Consider the following 18872-nt stretch of genomic DNA (forward strand, 5'->3'; position numbering starts at 1 on the left):
CCCCTGGTTTAATCAAATCAAATATGCCAACAATTAGACACCGTTCATGTACTACTTGGTCGCGATTTGATGGTGGGAGAGACCGACGGGGCAGCTGGCGACAGTTGGTCGCAGATGACAGCGGATGCGATGACACGATGCACGATAAGAATAATCTGGGAGGAATGAGACGGCGAGGTTATGCGGGTGCGGGAAATTGGATGCAAGGAAGAGCCGCGTTAAGAGAGGCTCTGGAGAAGTGAAAAAATAAATAGTACGAGAGGGAAAGGAAGAAGATAGTCGAGAATGGCGCGTGAAATTACAGAGTTAAAGGTAAGCTTTTTTTTTTGGCTCCCGACGTTACGCTGAGTTCGGACAAACACGAAGGCAAAAACTTGCAGCGAATTTACGCAGATCTTGACAGCTGGGAAACACGTGATATGATTACTTGGGTTTTGACTAGGGTGGATAGTTTTGTTGTTTTTTGTTCTTCACGTTTTGTGCAGGGCTTCTATTTTCATCGCAGAAGCCCGGCACGGTCTTTGCGTATGTCCACTGCCGTTGCTTATTCCTTATTCTTGGTGGCCCGAGACGAAATAGCAATCCGAGCGGATAGGCCAGAATCTGGCACAATGCTTCACATATTAAGAATAGCGGCGGGCATTAATTAGCATTTGGGTGGCCAGTGGAAGCGTGTTGATTACATGGAAATGAGGCTTTCACGTAATTCTCTGCAGCACGTGCAGTGCTACGGATACAATAAAAACTATACTTTGCTGCATGAAAAGATGTACCAATCAATGTTGAAGCCATCGTTGTCTAGGATCCTACAACGGCAATCAGGAACAAGTTCAAAACCACGTTGAGTAGGGACGCGAGGCATGGAGCAGCCCTTGCGAGAGAATCTCCAAGGAGAATCCCTCATAGAAGCAAGCCCTCAACAAAGAAAGATGAGCCCAGGCGTCTTATTGAAGTTCGGTCCAAAACGGACAGAGTATCGTCGACAGGCACTGGGTCTTGATCTCTGCACACAGACTAGTCGACTCAAAACGGAAGAGCAGCGAAGAGGCAACTTAAGAGTGTGCAGTTGGGCGGCTGGTTAGTTGGGCTGATGAGATGGTTGCTCATTCATCTGTATCTGCACTTGCAGAATGTGCTGTGGCCAGTTTCTCTCTATCTCGACAGTCGACAGCATTGTAAAAGTCTGGCAGGTCTGATGAAGCCTGATATGCGACTGTGATGTTGTGCGTGAATTCGGAACCGGTGTCGTTTTTGAGATGTCAGAGACGAGCGGCACAGCAGTGAAGATGATACCACAGCGGGTGCAGCCATAGGTTGAGATGCAATGCATGTTGTTTTGGGAGAGAAATATAAAGTGAGGAAGAAAATTCTATGCGACACAATCTGGCGATATAAATGCTCCAAAAGGATCCATGCTGAACCCGAACCCACATTTTCACATGACCGGATCTGGGCTTGAAGTTCTCGCAAAGCCAGAACCTCGCCAGCCAGCCAGACAAATGAGCAAAAATGGGTAGTCGAGTTCTTGGAATAGCCAGCGTGAAGCCATCACAATCAATTGGCTTGGCTATTTTTTTTATTCTCAACATGCAACCCGTCAAAATCCGGCGTTTTTGCTTGCCTGGGTTGCGCTCTTCTGGCCCGGCTAATAGTCGGCTGATTTTGGTTCGGGAACAAATCACGTGTCTCCATTCAGTCACTCACTCACTCCTTGTCAACGTACTACAGGCCAGCCTGCCGCTGGAGCTTGACGCGCCACTTGAGTTGCCTGAAGCTCAGTCGAAGCTTGGTGCAGCCTTGTGGTCCACACTATCCAAAACCACCGAACTAGTATCGCAGACCTGACATTCCCCCTTCGCCTCAGACCGCCAGCATTGCTTTCTGGTCTTGTTTTCCCTGCATTTGATTGTCTCTCCCATTTTGCAGATTTATCATAGTACAGAATGGCCTACAACTTCTCTCTCACCACCTTCTCCCCCAGGTAAAACTCCCCGAATAGCACCCCACCTCCTGCTTCACAACAAGCTAACGAATTGCAGTGGAAAGCTGGTCCAGATTGGTACGTCGAAGAGTCTTGCTGCTTGATTGCTGCCTTGGGAGTCGGATTTTGTTGGGCACCCCGGAAATAGGCCTCAACACCAGCTAACATAGCCCAGAATATGCTCTCAACGCCGTGAACCAAGGTGTTACTGCTGTCGGTATCAAGGGTAAGTCGCAAGCACGGTATTCAGGCTACGGGAGCTCTATTTACTGACGTTGCTTTCTACAGCCACCAATGGTATCGTTCTTGCGTCCGAAAAGAAGTCGTCTTCGCCCCTTGCCGACCCCCAGTCCCTCGCAAAGATCACCGACATCACTCCCAACATTGGCATGGTCTACGCCGGCATGGGCCCCGACTACCGTGTGCTCGTCGACCGTGCCCGCAAGGTATCGCATACCGGCTACAAGAGAATCTACAACGAGTACCCTCCCACCAGAATTCTAGTGCAGGATGTCGCCCGTGTGATGCAGGAGGCGACGCAGTCTGGTGGTGTGCGCCCCTACGGTGTCAGTCTGCTCGTGGCTGGTTGGGACGAGGGTATCCTGCCCGATGAGGAGGTTGAGGCTTTGGCAGCTGGTAAGGCTACGTCAGAGAACAAGAAGCCTACTGGAAAGACTGGCGGTATCCTCAAGGGCGGCCCTATGCTGTACCAGGTTGATCCCTCGGGCAGTTACTTTCCGTGGAAGGCTACGGCTATTGGAAAGTCTGCCCCCCAGGCCAAGACGTTCCTGGAGAAGCGGTATTCAGAGGACTTGGAGTTGGAAGATGCCATCCACATTGCGCTGCTAACGCTCAAGGAGACTATTGAGGGCGAGATGAGCGGCGAGACCATTGAGCTGGGTAAGTTTCCTGCTTGCCTTGTTGCAGTATAGAGTACAAGTATACTAACATTCGTAATTTGCCAGCCATTGTCGGTCCTCCCGCAGACCATCTGCTGGGCATTGAGGGTGTTGAGGGCGCGCGGGGACCTCGCTTCCGGAAGCTTTCGCCCCAAGAGATTGACGATTACCTGACGAACCTATAGACGCGGGGTATTTGAGCGATTTCTGTTAATGACATGATGTTATGGATCCTTTTTTTCAGGGAGAAAATGAACAAATAGCCACTGATCACATTGCTGTTATACATGTTATTGTTTTTCTTCAAGCGGTATTCTCTGTCCGTCATTGCGTTCTATGCGTGTTTCGTGACGATGAACGATGCATATGGCCCAGCACATACTGAAACAGGGATTTCATCCGGGTCTAGTGGGATATCCAACCTTTCCCAATCATCAACCCATACGTCATTGTTACTGTCTGAGTACCGTCCCAACTGACCACTTCGACTGCACCCCCGCCCAAGGACATGGCTAGCTGTAGTCAGAATGATCATGTGCTGGGTGCCTATTGCGATATCTGCCACATCAAACTCTAGATCCAATGGAGCGGGCTCTGCCCAGAGCTCTTCAATGTAGGCTTTCTGACCCGGTCGGCCACCCCATGCGTAGACATCACCTCCTTCGGTTAATGCAGCTAGGGTATATCCACCTGCATCTACCTTTTTAATCGGACCGGTTGGCAAGTCATCGAGGGCCGAGACCCTATGCAGTCTACGGCTCCGGAATGTTTGCAGCGATTTCGGCAGCGCTGAAGAGCAAGTCTCTGTCTCTGTCTCTGGCATTATAACAGGAGAGTCACCCCCAAGACAGTTTGGATAACGACTGTCGCCGTATACCCAGACAGACTTGTTTTGGAGTAAAAGGACTATCCCTGAATGGTAGGCAACAACTTGATTGACTACGAAGTCCGAAGAATAAAACTCGCTGAGGAGATCCGGAGCCGCACAAACTTCTCCAAGAGTCAGGGGAGGACCTGATATTGTTAGAGGGGGGCCCATTAGTACCGTCCTCTTGATTTCGTGAAGTTACGGGAGTGGTACGTGGGTACACACCAAGCAAAGGAAGCCCCTTCTGGTTATCAGTCACAACAGCCAAGTCCCGAAGACCTCCAGCACTGGCCATCGATGGCCCCATAGGCGGGCAACCAGCTAGAACGAGATCATTATCCTTTGATACTGGCCCCAAGAGCCTGAAGCGTTAGTGATGAATAGGGCGTATGGCTATAAGTGCTTGCAGCAGTTCCACTAACCCAGCGTATATGTAAGTCGAGCGCAGACAACCTCGAGATTATCTACAGGGCCAAGCACGGGAATGAAGACAGACACATCTGCAGGCTCATCTGGTAGAGTGTCTGCAGAAAAGGTCAGCTGTTTCCAAGCGTTATGGCCGGCAGCAAACAATCGCATCTTGAGCTGCCGGTGAGTGCTGCAGTTGCAGTATAGGCAGACAAATTAAGCCGCTGCCTGTGATTCCAGCGGCGGTTTGGTGATTTATGGATTGTTGCAGGCCAGCTCTGTCTTGTAGATGCATGGCGCATAGTCATTCATGTAACAAGTTAATTAGTTGGCGGTGGTACATGCATATTCACAGGTACATCCGCTAATTGGGCGGGCACATGAAAAAAAAAAGAGGGGCAGCTTTAAGAGCTTTGTGCCAGAAATACGGCAAGAGCAAGAACATATGACAAAGCAGGCGTAATGGAGTTCTTTCCTTTCGTCTCTTGACTCTTCTCGGGGCTGATATCTTGCGCTCTCCCTTTTTCTTCCGGCTTTACTACTCTTCCGGCTCCAACAGCATCGCCACATCACCACCGAACCCTGGTGAACGACGACGGCGCCAAATTCTTGACTGGCTTGGTATTCTCATCGATTTGAACAAGCCTTTTGAAATCTTCAAATTCATCTTGTCTCCTTCCCCGCTGACTTGTGCCGACCTTAAGGTCCCCAAAACTCTCTACTTCGAGCCTGCCTCCTAGAGGCACCTTGAGAACAAAACCATGGGCTCTGTCTTCCAAGATGACATTCCTACCTCTGACAGTGAGAATGACGATGTCCTACAGGGCCAGGCCGAAGCCGATCTGTCTGATGACTTTCAAGAGCCTGGCTCTGACAGCATCTCTTCCACAAAACACCAGGGTGATGCGTTGGCCGAAACCTTGGATCAAGACGGAGAGGCCGAGATGGCCCCGACGGGCAGTATCGCTGCACGAGCCTATCAGCTAGAAATGTACAATTCCAGCTTAAAAAGAAACATCATAGTCACTGTAAGCTTTGGTCCAGTCTAACTGCAGGTTTTGAGTAGCTAATATAACACGCACAGATGGACACCGGCAGCGGGAAAACACAAGTAGCAGTCATGCGCCTACAAGCTGCAATGGAACGGACAGACAAGGTAGGTTGGTTATTCTCATGAGTTGTTTGCTTCAGGTATTAACCGAGTACTTAGATGGCCTGGTTCCTGGCACCAACAACTTCACTATGCATCCAGCAACACGAGGTGATCTCGGCTCAGATTCCTTCAGTAAACTGCAAGACCTTCCTTGGCATCGATGGCATCGATTCTTGGTCCTCACGGGCAAAATGGGCCCAGGAACTTGACGGGGTGCGCATTGTAGTCTGTACTCACCAGATTCTGTGTGATGCTCTGGATCATTCATTTGTCGACATGGGTGACATTTCACTTATCGTGTTTGATGAAGGTATAGCTTCCTGATCATTCCTCATTCTTTGTATGTAATCTTGGTCTAACATTCCTTAGCCCATAACTGTGTGAGAAACCACCCCGGGAGTAAAATAATGCGGTGCCATTATCACACAAGAAAGAAGGACGGACTTCCAGTCCCCTCTATTCTTGGTCTATCTGCAAGTCCAAGTATGAACGCCTCGGCAGCGAATATTGGACACCTAGAAGTCATCATGGACGCTACTTGCCGGACCCCCATTATCCATCGCGAAGAACTTCTATTACACAGCAATCGCCCAACCATACAATATTTGTCGTACAAAAGCACCAATGTCTTTGAGACAACCGGACTTTCTGAATCTGTAGACTCCCTACGGTCTCTATTTGCAAACTATACGCTCAACCATGACCCCATCATAACACACTTGCGGTTCAGCAGGTCAGAATCTGCCCAGTACAAACTCAAGAGCATCATGGCAAAGAATGATACTTTTTGCCAACGACAGGTTAGATCAATCGTTCGCCGCGCCGAAGTGATACGCGATAGTCTTGGAATTTGGGCGGCAGAGTTCTATATCCATGAGGTCCTCAATGAATTTATTACTTCAGAGAACAAGCCAGATCAAGAAAGCTCCCTCAGGACTCGCCAATGGGATTATCTTCGGTACCTGTGCAAAGATATTCACCTCGTCTGCCCTCCGGTGAACGCTCTTCGTGGGAATATGGTTTCATCCCAACTTCAAGTTCTCATTGATTATCTTGTCAACCTTTCGAAAGGCGTCAAGGGCATCATCTTTGCAAACGAGAGAAGCACAGTTTCAACCCTCACCCATGTGCTCTCAGTACATGAAGGCATCAAAGAGGCCGGCCACAAAATTGGAATGATCGTAGGTAGCATGAGAACACATTACCGGACAGACCTTTGGGATCTTTCCTTGAGAGATGCCAAAAAGAACAATGCTTTAACAGATTTCCGTACCGGGAAAGCCAACATTCTGGTGGCTACAAGTGTGCTCGAAGAGGGTATCGATGTGCCGGCTTGTAATCTTGTTGTGTGCTTTGACCCGCCTGCAGACTTCAAGTCTTTTATTCAACGTCGAGGCCGAGCTCGAAGCAAAGAATCATCACTAGTGATGATGACATCCGACAGCGAAGTTGACAAAAAGAACTGGGAAGCACAAGAGCAGGAGATAAAACTAATCTACGAAAACGAAAAGCGTCAGATTGACCGCTTGATTGAGCTTGAAGACGGCATTGATATCGAGGAGGTGGTGAGACTGGAAGGGCAATCCTTCATCGTCCCAAGTACTGGGGCACGTCTCGATATGGATAATGCCATGGCTCACTTGCACCACTTTTGTGCAGTACTGGGGTCAAGTGAGTTTGTTGATTCTCGGCCCAACTTTATCTTTGAGGAAACCGAGGTTGACGGCGTATATAATGTTTCTGCAATGGTAATATTGCCGTCTTTTCTCCCCGTCGAATATCGCAAGACCAAGTCACAGGGAACTTGGCGAAGCCAGAAAAACTCGGCAAAAGATGCTGCCTTCTTTGCCTACATCAAACTCCACGAGGCCGGCCTTGTAAACGACCATTTGTTACCGTTCAAATTCGAAGAGTTTGTGCCAGGCGTCGAAGGACGTGATGCCGTCTCCGAAGTCTCTGGGCTTGCATCGCCGTGGCCGAGAGTTTCCATGCTATGGAAGAATGGGAGAGAGAATCCATGGACATACCCACTCCGGATAAAAGGGCCCGATGGATATATCAACTCTGAATATTGCATGGCCCTTCCGGAATCACTCACGATTATGGATCCCATCGTTCTTTATCCTCGTTCTGACACCATTTGGAACATAGAGATTGGCGAAGGCCATCAGTCATTTACTCGCGAATATCTCAAGACTGTAGATCATACTCTTCCTCTACTCACAGCAGCATTTGGGTACCGCCAATGGATAACCAAGGAGGAGACTCGCGCGCCAGCTGTCAAGTTCTGGTCGCCAAATCGATCCATAAAAATGGATGATATTGCAAGTTGCAAGCTCACCCCTGAGCTTCTCAAGGCCCACGACGGTTCGCCTCTGATTGTGCGCGATTCTTCCTTGAAGCCGTATCTTTTTGAATCATTCTTAGAGAAAAGGCCCCCATTAGACCAAGTCCAAACTTGTTTGAAAGAGCTAGAAAATATGTCCCCAGACACTCCCTGTATGTCCGTGACGTCTTATTCCAAACGGCTGGACTTTTTGCACAATCTCAAAGAGTCCTCGCAAAAGTCTCGTTCGAGAAAATACAGGCGGGTGATACCAGTTGCTGGCTGTACAAAAGATGATTTCCATCCTGAGTACTTGGACTTTGGTATGCTGATACCATGCATCATCCATGAAGTTGAAATTCGTTTGCTCGCCAAGCATTTGAGTGAGACAATCTTGAAGCCGGTGCAGATCTCAAATACCCGCCTTGTGAGAGAGGCCATGAGTTCCCGTGCTTCATCGGAACCTCTCAACTACGAGCGTATCGAGTTCCTTGGCGATTCTATACTCAAGTTCATGGCGGCGGTCAATGTTTGTGCCCAAAGTAAGTTTTCTATCCCAACTCCTGCCCGACATTCGTTGATTTCGATACTAACTCGCCGCTGTAGAACTGGAATGGCCTGAGGGATATCTCACGTTTCTCAAGGACTCTATTGTCGCCAATTCCCGACTACAGAGAGTCTGTACGGAGCAGAGACTCGCCCAATATATCTTGGTTAAACCGTTCACCGGCAGGAAATGGTCGCCCGCCTACATCGAGGATGACTCTCAGGAGCCTGAAGAGGTTGAGCATCGCGTATTATCTACCAAGACACTGGCCGATTTTGTAGAAGCTCTGATTGGCGCATCGTTTCTCGATGGAGGACTGGACCGCACCTTGCTTTGTCTCAATACTCTCTGGAGCGGCGACTATATGTGGAAGAAACCGGAAGTTTGCCGGAGCACCATCTACGAGTCTGCTCGTTTTTCCGAGTTGGCCCGGAATTTGGTTCCTCTAGAGAAGCTATTAGGCTACACATTTGTCAAAAAGTCGCTCCTTATCGAGGCCGTTACGCACGCCAGCTTTTTGTCAGCAGAATCGTGGGAAAGATCAATGGAGCGTCTTGAGTTCCTTGGTGATGCTGTTCTTGATGAGATTGTGGTCAAAAGACTGTTCACCATCAAGCCTCCCCTTAGCACTTCACAACTTCACACCATGAAAACATCACTAGTCAACGGTGACTTCCTGGCTTGGCTCAGCTTGAGTTACACTTGCCCTTCTGACGACCCAACCTCTAGGGCTCCACAACGGTCTCTGTGGCAGTTTATGCGGTATTCATCTGCAGCCATAGTTTTATCGACTGCAGACACGAAGCGCCGCTTCTTGGACGCCCGCGAGGATCTCGAGAACGAGTTCAAGCACGGCAGAACGTACCCGTGGGCCAAGCTGGCGCGTCTGCTAGCGAAAAAGTTCTACTCGGACATGTTTGAGTCCATCATTGGCGCCATGTACATTGATTCTGGATCGACAGAGCCGTGTGAGCGGTTCCTGGAGGCTCTCGGTGTTTTCAAAATCCTTGAGCGCATGGTGCGGGACAAGGTGCGTGTGATCCATCCCAAAGAACTCTTCTCCAGGGTGACCGGCGGAAGTACGGTGGATTACGTTATAGAAAAGGGCGTGGACGGAAATCCGGAAGCGTTCAGGTGCAGGCTGCTAGTTAACGATGTGTGCTGGGCCGAGATTGATGACGGAGTCAGTCCTGAAGAGGCCCAGGTGAACGCGGCCCATGTAGCATTGGAAAAACTGGGGAGATAGGCGATGATCTAGCTCACTTCGGACTGTTGCTGGGTGGATGGGACGATTATTTGTTGAATCTGCTGGGCAGTCCAGATCAATTTTTCCATATAATCTGACAGTGATGCCGAAATGCCTGTTGATGAGCAAGCCTCCCCCCCACCCCTCCCCTTCGCCGAATATGGCTCTGGCTCAGTCCTCAAGTCACGATATCAAGATGAAATGCTATAGTACTTGATAGAAACTAAACGCACGCATCGAGACAAGTCTGGCGTTCCGGGATGTGTGGGGGCCTGTTGGGCTATCCCAGGTGCGCCGGGAATAGACACGCAGAGGGGCACTGGTGCCATGGGGCTGGAAACCTTTGACGACCGGTGCTTTGGCCACCGGGATGGCCCAGTCCATGCGGCGAATTCCTTTTTGCAAGGCCATCTACTTGGAGCGATTGAAGAAAAAAAAAGAATGTTGAAAAAAAAAAAAAAAAAAAGAAAAAGAACTTGAGGACTTGATGTTGGTCGTTCTCGTAAACTTGCTCAATCTGCCGGTAGAGCTGGTCAGAGACTCGGTTCTGTTTTGGGCAGCTAACTCAAAACGTCAGTCCGTTTTGGGCAACTGACTGCAAAACGCACACCTATTTAGGCAACTACCTTGAAACGTCAATCCGACTCGGACAACTACCCCAAAATGTCGGTACGCTTTGGGCAACTAGCTGCAAAACGTTGATAGAGACCCACAGGGGCTGACGGCGGTTGTGACTACCTGCCCGAGAATAACAAAACTAGATTGCAACTTTCCAGTGGGACTTTGTATGTAAGTCATGGGCAAACTCAAGGGGTTTCTCCCTTTGTGTTACGCGAGACTCGACCCCAGGTCTCGGCATTGAGGAAAAATACCCTGTGGCCTCAAGCTCCGGCACTTGCAATTCCACGTTGCCCTTATATCTGCAGCTTGAAGTGTATTCATCTAGTAAGCTTGTGTTGCTGGACAGTGTAGCCTGGAGCCCCAACGTACCAGGTGAAGCTCTTCTCGGTAATCACGCCATTGGCACTATCTCACGATGCTGGCAGCCCACATGTCTCCGCAATGGCGGCTTACGCCTGTGTTCGTGGCCGCTTCCGTTTTATTCACGGACCGAGGCTGTCCTGTGGCAGAGGTGGATGCTGTAAGTCTCTGCTCCAGTCTGCGCTCTAGTGCGCCTGGTCCCGCTTCCAAAACGAGAGGTCACACGATACCTCGTCCGGAGTGCCACGCAAGTTTCTTCTGACATCGTGCTCCGAACGTCCATTTTCGGCTTAATCTCTGCCAGTGGCAGATCGAGACTACTCGGTACCTCCTTCTACTGGGACTACTCCCACCCTCTGGGACTCTAGAGGCTGGCTCTTGGAGCTGATTGGGCCCGGCCTGATCAGCAGGTTCTTCTCGAAACTGGGGCAAAAGTCTTTGCGGGAAACTGCGTGACGACGGATGCTCCAAGACTCGCCGGTCACGTCTTCGCGTCAGAGCGCCGGTTTTAGTAAGGCTCGGGGGTGATGTTCGTGTATAAAAGCCGAGGGGCTCTCTCCTCTCCCCAGCCCTCTTCCCGGGAGGTTTTTGTCTTCTTCCAACTACCGTTTCCCAGTTACACATCTTTGCTATTTATTTTTCTTTCTGCTACTCAATCATCTTTGACTACCTACTTTCCTTTCGCATACTCTCTTTGCCCCAATCCACCTTCAGTTATCAAGATGCCTCCTATACATTCGCGCACCTACGAGGAGACTGAGGATGGAGAATGCATTGTCTGCGAGGAAACCATTGACGGCGATTGCATTACCACCCTCTTTGAGATCGAAACTGACGAAAAGTTTACGAGCCTTTGTCAATCCACAGTCCATGAATACTTCAACACTGTCTACAAGACCGAGACTGCCGAGTTCTCTTCTACTCTTGAGACAAGTGACACTTCCGACTGCCATTACTCTTATTTCATACATGAAGACAGCAGTGGCGCTCATATTGACGAGAAAACAAGCACCCCGGGAAGCAAAGCCCATTACCTCCGGATCCCAGTGCCTGATGGCCATGAGACCATTTACGAAATCACCGATCAAGATGGTGCTTTCTCTTACTCCAGTACCGAGATCAGCACAAAAACCTCGACTTTTGCAAAGAACTCAACTTCTCGAGGTGATTTCACCTATTATAAGATGAGTTTCAACGGAAGTCTTGTCACCATTGAAACTTTCCGCAACAGTGAAGGTCTTACTGAAACCACTCAAGTCGAGACAGACCAAGGCGTTATCAGCTACTCCAAAATTTTCACACCCCACGACCCCGACTCTGTTAACCATGATAGTGGAGGCTTGAGCAGTGATGGTTCGGGGCATCTCGGCATTTTTGACACTCCGGAGCCCTCCCCGAGCCCTACCCCATCTGACTCGTCCCAGGAGACTTGGACCATTTTCGTCGACGACACCGAAGACGAGTCCTCTGCCCCTCCCTTCATCTCGTCCTCTGTCAACGGAAGTGGCGACCTTCATGAGTGGACTGCCTCTGATGGAGACGGCTTCACCTCTGACCAACTTCCGTCTCTCCTTGGCTCGCCAAATCCCGAATCAGAGCTGGCTGAGAGCACGACGCCCTCTGTGAACTTCTCGACCGCCGTCATGGGGCCCCATACACCGACTTCTTCATCCGTTAAACACCTGAGAGATGACGACGACACCTCTTCGGAATGGGAGGATTCCTCGGAAAGATCTAAACGCGCCAGATACTCTCTTGATACGCCAGGTAAGCTATCATATCGTCTAAACAACCGTAATACAAGCTAACACATCATAGACCTAGACCTCAAGTCCACTGCCGATGTCTACGGCGGTGACAAAGAGCAAGACTATGAATACTACGCCGATAAGGACTACGAGTAGTCTGCACCTTGCAACAATAGTTTAGAGCAAATTACTTGTTTCTAACACTATCAGATGAGGGTTTGGTGAAACCCACCAAGCTCTCATCTTGGCATTGCCAATTTTTTGTTCCTATACTCAGTAACTCTTTCTATGTGTTTAGAGTGGACTTGGTACATTTTCAAGCTACTTGGTTTACTTCAAGTCCATAAGTCAAGATACCATAGCGTTGCTTCTTTTTTTCCTCTTATTTTACCTAGTAACTTGGTCTATGGTTTTGAAGTTGGCTGAGTACATCCACAAGCTACCTAGCTCACTTCAAGTCCATAGATCGAGATACTATAGCGTTGCTTTTTTTACTTTGACAGCTCAGTTCCGCCTCCGTGAAAGCTACCAGGCCAACGTCTTCTCGAACTAGCTGGTTGGACTATCCATTTACTTTCTTCTTCATCACGCCAATACTATATTTCCAAATCCCGCCATTGTACAATCATCTTAGTGTGAATAACTGCTGTCAAGTCTCTTCTAAGCAATTAATTCATCATCCCTCACCGACAAAATACTAGTCCCCCCCTTTCCTGTCATCAGCATGCCAAGAAACAGGGTTACATGGTTACACATCATGACTTCTAACCCTTGCACAAGTGCACAGTTTGTGATGATGTTCCCAAAACAATTTAACTTTGGAGTCACAATCGCCATCTTCCCACTTAGTCACAGAATCTCCTACCTTCTTGCACCAGCACTGCAGAAAACACCTCAGATTCGATAATAACCGTGTCAAATAACCATTTATGCTGCCCGTAAAAATATCAGGATATCCCAATTTTACGATTCCCCAAGAACCCAGTTCCTTTACCCCATACCCAACAGTGTCCAACTCCCAAATGCATTTCCCACCCCGTACTCAAAAAAAAGTCCAAATCCTCTAGCCATCACGCCCAGGTACTTCTCAGGATACCAAATCCACTGGCCGTAGCATCGGCGCTGCCATTTGCTGGAAGAGGGAATTAGGGTTCTCCAAGCAGGTGGCATACATGTCGAGAGCATCTGCCATGACATTGACCACTTCAAAGATGTGGGGTCCTCGGAACGTGCGACTCCAAATCTGCAACACAGTCTGTGCCAGTCGGCGGACCGTAGGTTGGTCTAGGGGATCAATAGGCACTGCAAGCTTCCTAACGGTGTCATCGGACGACAACGACGGGTCAATGGGGCCCGCGTAATCGGTTTCTCCAACCACCTGGCGGATCATTTCAACAAGAATGCTTTCATCCTTAGTCGGCATCTTCTGGGAGCTCGTCATCCCGATTGTTGTGAGCCAACGGGCTAAAAGAGTAGCTGATTCAAAGTTACACACTATACGTTTTGGTTAGTATGAAATGTCCTCGACGATGGGCCTGTTATCACTGAAATAGAAAAAAAGAAAACTTACACAGGTGTTGAATACTCCATTCTGAAGTAGATGACTGTGACACAAAAGAAACACCCGTCTTGATCAGCAACGTGAGTGAATGCAGAGCGTGGAAAACGGCCCGATTCATTCTCTCGTTGCGTGCCAGCGGCTGAAAGGTACGCGAATGAACTTGGAAGTTTGAAAGTGCTTTTGCGAGGGCCGTAGGATCGCGTGTAGCCAAGGCCTTGCCTGAGTGGGAGTCTGTGTACAGTTTGATACCAGCGAGCCGTACCAATGCTGTAGCATTGTGGGCGATCTGTGTAGCTGGGTGGTTGGAATCTTCAAAGTTGTATGTGCCATTTTCAGCTGCACGAACACGTTGTCGTTGGTTGAATGCCACTTCCCAGGTTCTTATGGCGGATGTGATTTCATCAACGTCGTCGAGCTTCAAGCTGCGAGAGGCATCGAATTTAGAACTTCCACGGATGGCAGACTGCTTCAACAGCCAAATCTGTTGCATTAGGGCATGTGCCAAGATGTACAGCCCAAGTGTTGTAACTTGCAAAATCTCTCCTGTTGTGCCTTTGCCTAGAATGTACGCAAAAGCATCCTGGAGTGTCATGTCAACTTTCGGCTCTGTCCGACGAGCCTGTTGCCAACTCCACTCAGATTCGGCTCTCCATATCTTTCCAGACTGAGGCAGAGAAAGAAAGAGTTCTGAAAACAGAATATTGGGCGGATCATCGTAAGCAATGCTTGACAGATTAAAATAGCAAAAGGCAATGATTTTGGTGCGGATAGCTTTTTCGCGCCGAACCCACGTTTCCCAGGTGCAATCGCCTTCAATTTCGGGATCCGGACCAAGTCCGTCTTCCCGAAGTAGCATGGCCAAAGTACTTTGTAGGGAAGTGGACTCGTTCAGAACTGCCTTGGCATTCCATAGTCCAACAGCGAAGAGCAAGAGAATTGCTTGAATGGTCTCCAAACGAGCATCAGGGGTATTTGGCGTGCTAGGGGTGAAATGTTAGCCAGGTCACTTTGAAATCATTATTCTAACGTGTGTAGTTGGCTTAAACTTACAGTGTTTCGCGGTTTCCATCCAAAATGCCAGGTCTTTCCTGGCCACTGGACGAAAAGAGTTGCCGAACACCAACTTTGGGAGATGGGAGGGCAGAGTTGACTGTGTAGTTACTGGACGTGGGCAAAAGGGCCTTGACCTCTGAGCTCCGGCGACGGCTGATTTGCTCCATGGCAACAGCCTTGGCAGCATACCACAAAGAATAACTTCTGTGGGGTTCAAACCGGTACTGGGCGCCAACAGCAGCTACAGCAAGAAGGAGTTCGGGGGCCATTAGAGTAGTGTGGAGGGTTGGAAGGTGAAGAATAGGTAAATTATCATTGATACCCAACACATAGCCGTGTAGATAACGAATAAGTGTGTGCCGGGAAGGGAATATGAAGTCGGAAGGCAATACGGAATTGAAGTCCAGGACTTTAGCCTTGACCGCATCGTAATCATTAGGAGTCAAGTGGCGGAGAAGAGGTATGCGATGCTGCTCATCAATCGTGCTAAGAAGCTGAGGTTGTGGATGTCTATCATGGCCCTCTGGTTGCGGTGATCCCACTCTCGAGGGAAAGGCGGAGTTTGCCTTGGAACCCATAACTCGAGCCCAAGTAATCGGATCGCTGGTGTCAAAGACGGGGGCCAAATATGCCGAGCTCAGGTGAATTTCATCCAAAAGGTTGAATTCAAGTGGCATCTGCATGGATGGGATAGCAGGTGGGAAAGAGGCAGCAGAAAATGGATCATCGTCGCGAGCACGGTTAGCGAAGCTAACGTGAAGACCGGGGGTGATGTTTTCGAGTCCAGGAAGAAGCTCAGGTTGTTGTTCGCCGACCGGTAAGAGCGGGGCCGAAGAAGCCATGTCAGACAGCATTTGGAGATTGGCATCGTTTGATATCACCGAGTTGGAAGCTAGTGTTGGAACAGTCACGTGGTTTGCCATGGTGAAGGGTGGCGGGGGGAGATGGATGGACCCTCGAGAATATGCGGGGAAGTTGACGGGCGGGAGCCGGTTGTCAAGTGGGCTAATTGAGGATCCATTGAGGGCGGGTTGAATGGACTGGTTGACTGGCGGGGTTTCTGTTTCGACTGATGATGAGCCCTGTGATTGAAAGTGTTGTTGCTGCTGGAAAGATTCTTGAAACTGGGTAGGCGAGCGTTCCTTTTCCTTGGCAGACGCATTTACGGCGCGAGAAGTCTTGCGCGACTTGCTCAAAAGCTTGGGAGGCACGTTTTGGTGAACAAGCTTTTCATGTCGTGATAAAAGATCCCTGATATCCATGTAAGTAAAGAGCCGAGAATAAAAGTGGGCTGATGTGGAGTAGAGTGGAAATGGCAGTATGTAGTGGATGGGCGCCCATAATATGATTGATGTTGAGGATTACACCAGAAGAAAATGGCATGCTAACAGGATACGCAAATGATGGCGAAAAGCAAGAGGGGGGGGGGAATAGAAACAAGGGAACGAAGGGACTCGGCCTAGTTGAGCAGCGAGCCAGTACAGAGCGGTGAAGCAAAGGTTGTACAAGCCAGACGAAGTCTCGCTGTTTTTGTCTGAAAATAAACAGCTTGTGAGTCGATAGATTGGGTTCCATGGATGAAGGGGACGCCAGCACAGCTTTGAAGCTAAAGACTGTGATACAATATCTAGACAAACCCGAGTCTCTCCAATGGCATGGAGGAAGAAAGTGGAGAAGCAAGGCCATGGATAGACAGACAAGAGACGACAGAAGTTGGCGTCTCCAAATACTTGGCTGTAAGAGCCTCTGGGGCACTAGAGAGTAGATGGGCTAGGTGGTGTGGTGTGGTGTTGTTGCAGGATGGGATGGTATATTGGCTTTGCTTGGGGTTGGAGTAGCAATAGTGAAGCAATAAGACGCAAAGCTGACTTACTTTCGGCCAAAGCATTTGTCGCATCCGGGGACAAGACAGTTAAATGGCTTTTCCTTGGTGTGCACGCGGATATGGCGCTCGAGATGCTCGACTCGCCTATAATTCAACGTCAGAAGGTCATCGGGAGCCAGGCGAAATCGACTCTCTGGTGTTGCCTGGCGCGGGCCAGGCCTGACTTACCGGAATAACTTGCTACAGTATTGGCATGGAAGCGTTTTGGGCTTCATCTGTTTGCCTTTGCTGTCCTTGGCCGGCGCACGGGAGTTAGCTTTGGCTGAGCTGGAGACAGCCGCTGAATGTGTCCGGTGAGACATTGACGGATGATGCGGCGGCAGTAATTAATTTGGTGAGAGGCAGTTGATGTATACCATAGGTAGAGAGTAGGCGGAGGGCAAAGAGCCGGCCAGACAATGTTGGAGAGATGGATAATTTTGGTGAGCTGACTACAAAGGGCACTTGATAGTAAAAGTTCCCGCCTCGTGCAAGAGGGGTTTAGGGCGGGCAGCGTGTGGCAGGACTTTGGCGATGGCGGTTCTCGGTGGTGTCGATGCTGATAACGGTGACGTGACGGGCGGCGGCTTGGCTAGAAGACGAATGGGTGCACTAAAGGGATTGATTACTGGCGTATCGACGACGGGCGTCTGAAATTCACGGTGCACAAGGACAAGATGAGAGATCCTTTGGCTACAGACAGTTGGAGTTGTAATGAAGGATAAGGCTTGCGGTGCGGCGAGGTGAGTTGGGGTTGCCTCTGGGGGTATTTGTAGAGCTAAATGAAACCGATGTAGTGTCGGAATAATCGAAGCTGACAGGAGGGCTCTTCAGTGGATGTCGCAGGCCGGTTTGGTGGGACGAGCCAAATTTCAATCAAGTGGCCAAGCGAACAAGACGCGGGACGGTATAAAACGATAAATGACGAGGGGCCGGGCCTGCTAGCGGAGAGCTCTGGCGATAGAGAACGTGCTGATGGATGGGGTTGACAGAAAACAACGTGTGGCGGGCACAGAAAGATTGGGGGAGAGGAGGAGAAGGGAAGAATAAAGAGAGGAAAAAAGTGGTTGAAAAGAGGAAAATGTGGAGGTGGGGAAGACAGATTGACCCAGTTATCTGAAAATGGAAATGGAGCGGAAATGGGGAATGGGGACAAAAATCCGGGGAAGGCGCGCGAACAGCAGACGGGGGAAAGAAGGGAAGAAGGAAAAAAAGAAGGAAAGGACTAGAAAACAAGGGGGAGGGGGAAGGGGGAAGCTGGGGAATAAAAAAGAGCGGGAAGCACACAGAAAAAATCAATAAAAGGACGACGCAGAAGGAGCGTGGAATCTCCGGGGGGAAGTCACGTCTTCCTTTGTTACTCCCAGGCCATTGCCCAATTCCCTCCTCCTCCTGCCTTAACACGGACGTGGCCCGGCCCTGTTTAGCTGGAAGGACGTTTACGTGTTCGTCTATTTGGCCTTTTGTTTTTGAATTCATGGCCGCTCATTTTTGGTGCTTTCATATGGTCAGCTTGTGTGTGTCCTAGAGCACCATAACCACCAATGGTCCCTCCTATAAACTATACTTGCATGTACATATGTATGTACTCCAGGTGTGTCTGGTTTTTGTCCGGCATCCCGGTCGCACGGTATACTAGAGACAAGCAACTACCCGTGCAGACAGTCCCAGGGCTTTTGGTCTGCATCCAAGCAGCGCCCGCTGCTGAAGCCCGACTACCAAACCACACTAAACAAATACATGACATCAACCCACCTTGGCTGCTGCCATCAAACATGTTCTTTCGTCGGTCGGTACTCGAGCGCCTGTAGGAGCCTCGTTCAGCGGAAATGCGGGGAAGCCAAGGCCCGTTTTGTATAAAAGCGCCTGGACTTGTATCTGTACATGTGTCGTCTACACTTCCAACTTGCTACGCAGGTACCTGTACCTATGCGGACTTGGACTCGTACATGTGTACATACACACGCATGTATGTGCGGCTGTAAGTCAGACTGGCCACCCACCGACTTGAAGCTCTCTTACAGGGCCACGTGATGGTGTGAGACTGGAAGGCAGCAGGCGATAAATTGGCGCTTTCTGTTTGTTAACGGCCGTGAGAGTCCTCGGTTTGCAAGTAGTTACTTGTAGTTAACTAGCTAATTAACTAGCTACAAGTTTACATGTCTTCTTGGCACTCTACAACTGTGCAAAATCAATCATAAAATGGCACCCAATACCCAGACAAACAAGGCCTTGGG

At 49.5% G+C, this 18872-nt stretch overlaps 5 protein-coding genes across 5 annotated transcripts; 3 read left to right on the plus strand and 2 right to left on the minus strand.

Moving 5' to 3' along the window:
- Nucleotides 1–1943: 1943 nt before the first annotated feature.
- On the plus strand, nt 1944–3065 carry BROUX77_001258 (uncharacterized protein; the record flags this gene model as incomplete). The annotated part of the gene is made up of 5 exons (XM_073745667.1): nt 1944–1981; nt 2040–2059; nt 2157–2207; nt 2270–2881; nt 2947–3065. The coding sequence occupies 5 exons, from the start codon at nt 1944–1946 to the stop codon at nt 3063–3065; spliced, it is 840 nt and encodes a 279-aa protein (XP_073609493.1).
- Nucleotides 3066–3214: 149 nt separating this feature from the next.
- Nucleotides 3215–4327, minus strand: BROUX77_001259 (uncharacterized protein; the record flags this gene model as incomplete). Its single annotated transcript, XM_073745668.1, has 3 exons — nt 3215–3894; nt 3974–4096; nt 4171–4327. The coding sequence occupies 3 exons, from the start codon at nt 4325–4327 to the stop codon at nt 3215–3217; spliced, it is 960 nt and encodes a 319-aa protein (XP_073609494.1).
- A 590-nt stretch (nt 4328–4917) lies between these two features.
- On the plus strand, nt 4918–9428 carry BROUX77_001260 (uncharacterized protein; the record flags this gene model as incomplete). The annotated part of the gene is made up of 5 exons (XM_073745670.1): nt 4918–5184; nt 5241–5312; nt 5367–5619; nt 5679–8177; nt 8242–9428. The coding sequence occupies 5 exons, from the start codon at nt 4918–4920 to the stop codon at nt 9426–9428; spliced, it is 4278 nt and encodes a 1425-aa protein (XP_073609495.1).
- Nucleotides 9429–11131: 1703 nt separating this feature from the next.
- On the plus strand, nt 11132–12313 carry BROUX77_001261 (uncharacterized protein; the record flags this gene model as incomplete). The annotated part of the gene is made up of 2 exons (XM_073745671.1): nt 11132–12176; nt 12228–12313. 2 exons carry the CDS (start codon nt 11132–11134, stop codon nt 12311–12313), a joined length of 1131 nt encoding a protein of 376 aa, XP_073609496.1.
- Nucleotides 12314–13244: 931 nt separating this feature from the next.
- On the minus strand, nt 13245–16958 carry BROUX77_001262 (uncharacterized protein; the record flags this gene model as incomplete). Its single annotated transcript, XM_073745672.1, has 5 exons — nt 13245–13651; nt 13728–14698; nt 14769–16022; nt 16645–16740; nt 16825–16958. The coding sequence occupies 5 exons, from the start codon at nt 16956–16958 to the stop codon at nt 13245–13247; spliced, it is 2862 nt and encodes a 953-aa protein (XP_073609497.1).
- Between the last annotated feature and the right edge of the window lie 1914 nt (nt 16959–18872).

Source organism: Berkeleyomyces rouxiae (genome assembly GCF_048999995.1).
Source record: "Berkeleyomyces rouxiae strain 22BRR77 chromosome Unknown BrBRR77_ptg000001l, whole genome shotgun sequence".
Lineage (NCBI taxonomy): Eukaryota > Fungi > Ascomycota > Sordariomycetes > Microascales > Ceratocystidaceae > Berkeleyomyces > Berkeleyomyces rouxiae.